Source organism: Mycetomoellerius zeteki, unplaced genomic scaffold, assembly GCF_001594055.1.
Source record: "Mycetomoellerius zeteki isolate Tzet28-1 unplaced genomic scaffold, Tzet1.0 scaffold106, whole genome shotgun sequence".
Lineage (NCBI taxonomy): Eukaryota > Metazoa > Arthropoda > Insecta > Hymenoptera > Formicidae > Mycetomoellerius > Mycetomoellerius zeteki.
The window spans coordinates 722,145-730,717 of NW_017255975.1; the positions used below are offsets into that span (position 1 = coordinate 722,145).

The 8,573-nt window shown below is 35.6% G+C and overlaps 1 protein-coding gene across 1 annotated transcript; it reads left to right on the top strand.

The window, feature by feature from the left end:
• Positions 1-423: 423 nt before the first annotated feature.
• Mad1 (Mitotic arrest-deficient 1) lies at positions 424-3,780 on the top strand. The gene is made up of 7 exons (XM_018449486.1): positions 424-497; positions 801-1,060; positions 1,248-1,478; positions 1,560-1,996; positions 2,059-2,511; positions 2,970-3,268; positions 3,355-3,780. The coding sequence occupies exons 2-7, from the start codon at positions 803-805 to the stop codon at positions 3,705-3,707; spliced, it is 2,031 nt and encodes a 676-aa protein (XP_018304988.1). The 5' UTR covers positions 424-497; positions 801-802; the 3' UTR covers positions 3,708-3,780.
• Positions 3,781-8,573: the final 4,793 nt, after the last annotated feature.

The following is an 8,573-nucleotide window of genomic DNA, read 5'->3' on the forward strand; positions in this document are numbered from 1 at the left end:
TGTGACTTCTTAAGATTGTACTTAAGATGGTCTTGAATATAAGATCTGACTATGAATACCGGCTTTAAAGAATTCGGTTCTAATTAGTGACATATTACGATGTGTCCGTCGTATGTACGTTATCGAACGAAAAAGTTAAATCTTGACGAACATTTTCATACAAGCATCATCGTACGCCATAGAAAACAAGCTCTCCTATTGGATATCGGACGACGCACGTCGGATGTCGTACGCAGTGTGAATCCTACATTATATTTCAGTGATCTATGCAGGGGATTTTTAAGAAAAAGAAGATCCTTGATCCAAAATCTATGCATGGTATTATGATCCTTTGATTACTTTGATTTGGATCGGAAAATCAGAAAGGAGATTAAGAAGAAGAAGAAGAACGAACCTATTGTTGCTCCTGCCCTCCTGGCAGTCCTGGCACTCTTGGCATTGCTTACAGTTGTTGGGTTTCATTTGATTCTGTAATAATTATAATAGAAAAAGACAAGATAAGTATAAGGAAAGATAAATATAAACAAATAATAATTATAACCTATTAAAGGTAATTTTTCAGCTAGCGGTCTCAACATAATTTTAATATTAAAACTGAGGCTGCTAAACTGAATAATTATCTTATTAAAACGTAAAAATAACGTAATTATTGACGTTAAATATGATTATTGACGTATCATTAACGTTTAATTTATTATATATTGTATAAATTTTATATTTTTATTTTTACATACTGCATTTAATATCATAATATCAGATTAATAATGTGATATCGTAAACAAATTAATATAATTTTGTACAGATGAGCGATCAGGATCCAACGAGTATTATTAATATGATAAAGGACCTACGTTCTGGAGCAGAATCTTATCGCAGAAGTGTCGGAGTACGTTTTTCAGGAACTGGCTACATATCCTCAAAATTCAATGAAAGCTCAGATGACAGCATTACTTCACCCAAGCGGCCGAGATTAGATGAATCTGATACGTCCATTAACAATAAAACTCAGTCTGACTCTGTCCCGAGTAGTCCTTGGGAATGGCGGCGTATGAAGGGAGAGGTAAGAGGATATAATCCAAATATGAGAAAAATCCAAGTAAATCTGAAAGAAAAGATTCGTGTTTTATTCCTATACTTAATTCCTTTTTGATTTCACAAAATTTCAAATGTATAATTATTTCTTCACTTTAAATACAGAAAGCTGTACACTAGTTCAACTAAAAAAAAAAACACATTTTTCTGTATAGGTTATATCATTAAAAACCAGATTGATGCATCAAGAGGCAGCTGTACAACAGTTACACAATATACGTAGACAGATGGAGGAAGTTTTCGAGAAGGAGAAAGGTCTCTTGCAAGTCCAGACGGAGCAGGATAAACAAACTATTCAACAGCTGGAAGTCCGACTTGACGTTGCACGGCGGACAATCCAGGATGCAAGAGAGACACATGATACTGCAGAGAAAGAATGGTCCCAAGTAATTTCTTTTTATATTAATTAGTTGTATATTTTTTGTAACCATAAGTTAAATCAATTTTAACACTTTGTATTTATTTAGGCAAGAAATAATTTAGAAAGGAAAATAGCATCATTATTAAACGAAAACGCAAAATTATCTGAAAATTTAAGAAATACTTCTGCAAACGAAAAATCTCCTCCTCCTAAAGATATTAACGAATCAAGTGATTTACAAATGAAACTGGAAACTATGGAAGCCAGAGCAGCAATACTGGAGGAGAAAATGAAGGAACATCTCAAGGTGCAACAGGACTACGAATTGCAAAATGTGGAACTACAAAGTATAAAAATGAAACTAGAAAAACTGGAATCAGAAAGAGCACTGTGGGAAGAGGGCAAGCTATTAGCAGGAAGAGCCGCAAGAGCAAATGACTTGGAGAAAGAATTGAATACTGCAAAAAGGACGATTGTAGTGTTAAAAGAATCAGTCAGGGAGAAATTACTTTTAGAAGAACAAATGGCTAACATGACAAAAAGGTAATTTCAACGCGTTTGAAATAAAATATTGTGCTTAGTTAATGAAAAACGTTTTATTACAGGCTAGAACATACTGAAAAAGTAGAGCAACAAGTGGCAATGTTAGAAGCAAAGCGATCTGAGCTTGCGCTTCGCTTGCAGGAATATGAAACGATTGGCTTTACTGGAGGGCCAACGGCGATGAAGCGAGAATTAAATAGACTTCAGCAAGCTGAAGTGGATCTAAGAGCAGAGGAGGGCCAGCTTAGATCGAAGTTGGATGCAGTTATACGAGAGTCGCAGAACTTATCAAATAATTACGAGGAAGCAAGGAAGTTGGCTACTGATATGACGTTGTCGAAAGATAAATTGAGCAAGCTTGTGAATAGGCTCCAGAAGAAGATGATTCTCGTCACCAGAGAGAGGGACAGTTACAGACAACAATTGGATATGTATGAGAAAGAGATGACGATGGACGGCAACAATGCGATGACTGAAAGAATACCGGCTTTGGAACGTGTTATAGATGGATATAGGTATATTCTTTCGTACTAACATATACAGAATATTCCAAAAATGATGGTACAACCGAGAAGAAAGTGATTCCTCATATAAAAATAAATTGAAAATATAAAATAAAAAATTTTTTTACATAGATATTTTTAACAAATTTTTCAATTAACACAAAATAAATATATCAGAAACTTACATTATTGTAAACTACTAAATTATCAAATTTAAACCGATGTAAAAATAGCCGTGAATAATCAGATTGGATGAACGAAGCACATGACTAGTCAAGCGTACTTAACAAATGTTCAAACTTGATTTTTTTTTTTTAAACAGCTTTAAACGAAAATATTTCTATATTTTCAACTAACTTTTACATGAGGAATGACTTTCTTCTTGATTGTATCACGACTTCCAGAGCATCCGGTATGCAAATCTTCAGTGAAATTAAATTATTTCATGAAAATATTTAAAATTGTCTTAGGGACTTGGTCAGCAAATTGGAAATGGATCTTCAAACAGCTGAGACTGGCACTCAGAAGAACGAATGTAATAAATTGAAAGAAGAGATCGAGCAACTGAAAGGCGAGCTTGAACATCGCGCGTTAAAGGGTGATTTCAACTGCAACGCCCGAGTTCTGCATTTCACGTTGAATCCCGCATCGATGGCGGAGAAGCAAGCGGAGGAAAAACAAGCCGCTCTGTTACGAGAAGTGGAAGAACTTCGTGCTAAAGTAGCGTCGGGAAATTATGGTACAACTGTTTCATCGTTGCAGACGCAAGGTGGATAAACTTAATTAAAGCATAATAAAGCATATTTTTATTTTTTATTATATGAAGCAATACATTCTTATTTTCTTTTAATACAGAAATCGCGGAGTTGAAGCAAACGCATGAAATAAAGATAGCGCGTTTGAAGGAGGTTTTCAAGGCATCTTCACAAGAGTATCGCCAAGCGTGCTATCAGTTATTCGGTTGGAGGGTGGACCGAACAAAGGAAGGCTATTACAAGCTGTCGAGTCAATATGCAGAGTCGCCAGATGATTTCCTGTTTTTTCATGTAGGAGAAGACGGTGTAGGTATGTTGGAGACCGCTTTTTCTGCGAATTTAGACAGTTTGATCGAACAATACTTGCAAAAACAGCATAGTGTTCCTATGTTCCTTAATGCTGTACAATCTGATCTGTTCAGTCAGCAAACAGTGACAAATGTCACGACATAATATTGTTTCATGTTTATAAATAAAACTATTATTCCTATTTATTAAGCTTTAGCGGACTTCAATATACAATGGATGATAAATATACAGTGGATAATAAATTTCTATAATTCTATCTGTACAAAAGCTGCATTTATTCATACATTAATGTGTTATGTTTTGTTTTCAAAATAATTATTTCATAAATGATATAACATAATAATTTTCACAATCGTAAATATGTTATTTCATAAATCTATTCTATCTTGTGTTGATAATATATCTTTCTTCTTCTTCTTCTGTTTCCCCTGCTGTTTCGTTTTCTGACTCCTTAAAGCCTATTCTACAATGTGCTTTTTTTCTGTTTCTTGCTTTTTACCTTTTGCTTTTTTCCTCTTTGTGATCGACAATTATATTTCTTGATATATGTTTTCTATTTCTTCTGAAGTTCGTTTATCTCGAGCAACAAAAAATGAAAAACGGGATAAAAGGTAAAAAGGCAAGATACAAAAAATAGCAAAAAGCTGGAAACAAAAAGCACATTGTAGAATAAGTTTAAGGGTCATAGTACCATGCGTATCAATTTGCTTTATAGCCTCTTCGGGGACAGAAGCTTGCTTATGTCTTTTTCAATTTGGTAGTAATAGGATTTCACTCTATAGAGTTTGTCAACATTCGAGGGGACCTGACAGTTTAACGCCGAATCCGAATGGCGAAAAATCGCGTATATGGGACGAAGGTGGGATCGAACGCGAATCCACAGATCGCGAGTCAATCGCACTGAGCGGCGAGCCACTCGGCGCCCTGCGTACATCTTTCCTATCTTCAGTTACTACGAGAAATAACATCTGTCATAACAGTTCCAAATGGGTTCTTGAAATTTCTACTTATTTAATTAATTATAAATAAGAAAATTTACGATAAAACTTATTAAATTTTATGTTATAATTTACAACAGGATATTAATATACATATATAAAATATTTTATTATATCTCTCAGATGTGATAAACATCTCTCTTCTGCAGAATAATCTACATACATATTCCATAAAATTATAAAAATATTTAAGATAAAATGTTTGAAACTTTTTATATAAAATTAACAACAATTAATGTTGTTAACTAAGTTAATAATTTTTTAGAATTGGTAGAAATGCATCAGCAGACATTAAAATGGAAATGTTTCTATCTTATGCAGAATAAAAAATCAGATCTCTAAATGAAGTTATTGAATGAAGTTGTTGAAACTCAGTTATATACGTTTTTGTTAGCCACCACTACATATGTTTTTATATCATCAATTTTTAGTATTTGGATTTTATTTTCCCATAATTCTTTGGTAGCACACATCGAGGAGACTCACTGAACTCTTATCACGCATAAAAATCTTATGAGAGGATGTCGAAGTTGAAAATCGCGTTGGGCCATCGGCGGCCGTCCCGCGGGAGACGTTACCGTCTCAGACAGGCTCATACGTGTCCAGAAAAGGGAGGCCTGTCCCAGAAGAGCGATTTCCATTGCTTTGTTCGGCGAAGAAATTGTGATGGTGTTCATTAGTGAATGAGCCACTATATGGATTCGCCGGGTTCGCCTATGTGAACAAATGTGCACTCACACATTTCTAAAATGTAGCGTTTGTTTATGTGTAAATGTGTGTGTATCTGGTTGACCAAAAGCATTTCATGGTAACGAAAAGGAAGAGAGATAGACAGCTAGAGAGAGATAAATAGAAAGGGGGAGGGGGGAGAATGGTCGTCTGTACTGGAGCTGACGACGGGAACTTGATATAACGGTGCCAGCTGCGAAGGGACTCGAGTCAACGGGAACTCCCGAGCTGAAACTCCATTATCCTTAATTATAATCGCGTTTAATCGCAAACTCATCCTGCGCTCTCCCTCGCATACGTGCCGCCCTCGCGCCTCGCAGACCCACCTTCATCCTTGTCTACGTTCTCGTCTACGTGCATCTCGCCTCGTACCACCAGCTGCAGCCGCTGCTGATTATCAATCCAGAATCAACGCAAGGGTGTTTCTCCGCAACGGGGCTAAAGCAACGGGTTTATCGAAGAAGAAGATTATCTGTTAACATATCAGAGAGAGGGGGGGGAGACGGATAGAGAGGAGTGAGGGGGAGATAGATGGAGACAAAGAAAGGGTGAGGAGAGGGAGAAGGGGAGAGAGGGGGGAAGCTTGCAGTCGTCCTTTCCCAGATCGCCACATTACAAAGCGCATCGGATGTATTGACGATGATGGTTTAAGTGCCCCGAGGGTGCCACCGGGAAATATCGACATTGGACCGGGGGCCATATGCAGGTGTATGATTAATGCCGCGGAGCCGCAACACACGCCGCAGAGATATCGCATACGGAAATTGATTCTAATGAGGCCTCACGTGAGAGGACTGCATCTATCGACGATCGGTGATCGTTTCCATCGGTGTGAAACGCACTTGTCCCGCTTTGATCTCGCCTGGGGCTAACTTTGATCAGACATTATTTACACGAGAGCGCCGGCATATAGAGTGTCGCGGTTTCGGGTTGCTCTCTCCGAAAGCGTGTGGCGGCTTTCCGAATGGAACGTCTATTTCTTCTGAGTAGATGAGACGAACTCAATCGATCCCACCGAGATCAAAGCGATCTTTTCAGCATCGAATACGAGAGCACTATCTTTTAGTTTCCGCTTAAGCGCGTGTCAAAAAGCCGCAACGATTATTCAACTGCAAATATAAAACCGAATTATTGTAGAAACCTATCTATTGTACTAAAATTTCGACTATAAAACGTATTTTTACAAAATATCTTAATCGTGTTTTTCTATTATCAATTTAAATCTTCGATATATTGGATCTATTTAATTATATTCTTTATGTTACATCTGCAAATTTGAGTTATTAACTCTGAGGACCGGAGCTTTCTAACAAAGTAACTTATAAAAGGTCTTGTTTTCTAAGAGTTTTTAAGATTGTTTTTTTATTCTGGCCTCAAACTTCTAAAATTCAAATTTCAAAAATATAATCGATCGGATTATCGTAAAATTCGGTTTTAGGAGATAAATTATTAGTATCACTGTGCGTGCGTGCATGTGTGCGTGTGAATTTGAATGTATAGGTAATAATTATATTCTTCAGATTGGAAATTTGAATTATTGTTATTAACCTTTTGAAGATCGAAGCTTTTTAACAAAGTAACTCAATTATGGAAGATCTTTTTTTCTGAGGGATTTTGGTCTGAATTCGATTCTGGTCTCAGACTTCTAAAATTCAAATTTCAAAACAATAATCTAATTATCGTAAAACTTGGTTTTAGAAAATAATTCTTGGTATCACTGAATTCGAATATAGCCTGAAAATGACAAATTTTAACAGGATAGTAATCTTCAATGAAGGAGTATCTAGTATCACAGGGCTCCTAATTAAAGTTTGAAAGTCAGTTTGGAAATCGGCAAACTAACTGTTTACGTTGTACTGATGAGCTTTAAATGAAACGAAACTGGAAACTTGATGTTACGTCGTAATTTAAAATTCTCTAAAACCAAATTTTATGATAATCAAATTGGCTGCGTTCAGCAGAAAAAGCAGCTTTACGAGTATTGTAAAATTCTTTAATATGATTGTTTTGTCTTTATAGTTCTTCACTGAATTTAAATAATATAAATTATCAAATCAATAATAATAAAATCGAAGGACTACGAGCCAAAAATTTAAACTTTAATATTCAACGAAAAATACAAACATAATATTTCGACACCGATCGGGTCATTATCAATGTAATAAATATAAATATAAAAACAAATTTTAAACGAGTAATATACTTTGGCGGTTATAAAAAAAATTAGAAATGATTGGAAATGCTGTCTATTCGTCGATGATACATAGCATTCATAGTTCTAAAAGTAAGTCAAGATTGAGCTGTACCAAGTCCTCATTAGAAAGATATGATTACGATTACATAGTCAGTTAATAAAAAGAAGACGACTTAGGCAAAAATACGTTAGAGTTATGAGATAAATTGATGTGGCATACAAGAATAGACGTTAAGTATTGAAATCCAATATAAATTATTTTTTTAAATTCCATCCGCCATATTGAAGCTACCATTTTGAATTTTTTTATTTTTGACCTCAGATTCGATAAAGCATTATCAAAGCTACTTTCCGTTATTTACTGTGAGTACTGACAATCTATAATTCACGTTACGTATACAGATTTTTAGTACTCGTAGTAAATAACGGAACGCAACTCAAATTACCTCATAGGTCAAACATAAAAACCAAACGAGCAGTTTATAAAACAAAAAAGGATGACCTCAAATGGAATCGCCGGTCTACAAAAAAGAAATTAAAATAAACTTAGTATTCATTGTTTTTTATATGAGTTATGCTATTTTATTTCTTGAAATTAATTAATGCTTTTTAGTTAATATAAATTAAATTGATCTCATAGACGCAGTGTCAGTAACTGTGTTACAGATTTTGAGGATCTAGCTTCGGAGGGTTAACAAAGAGATTATTTTACTGTCATCAATCTTCAGCATCAAGAGATTATTAAGAGGTTCCGCACTGGCCAAAATTATTATATCGGTTTCAACACAATCTTTGATCACTTAAGAAGAATCGATTTTACGTGAATTTCATTTACTCCCAAGTCGATCCTCCGAGTCGCATAGATTTTGCCCTGCGGGCTCAGCGAAGATGTATCTATCGCGATCTCACAAAATCAAGTTTCGGACGATGCTCTCTCGATCTCGTGCGTGTCGCTTTAGTGGATCCTCGAGATCGTTCTTCGGCCGCGCAAAAAAGATATAGGTACTGCGTACGAGGATCCGTCATCGTGGTGAAGACACCGCAGAGAAAGATAATCAATCGGGATGTAGAGGTAAACCGGTATCTTAT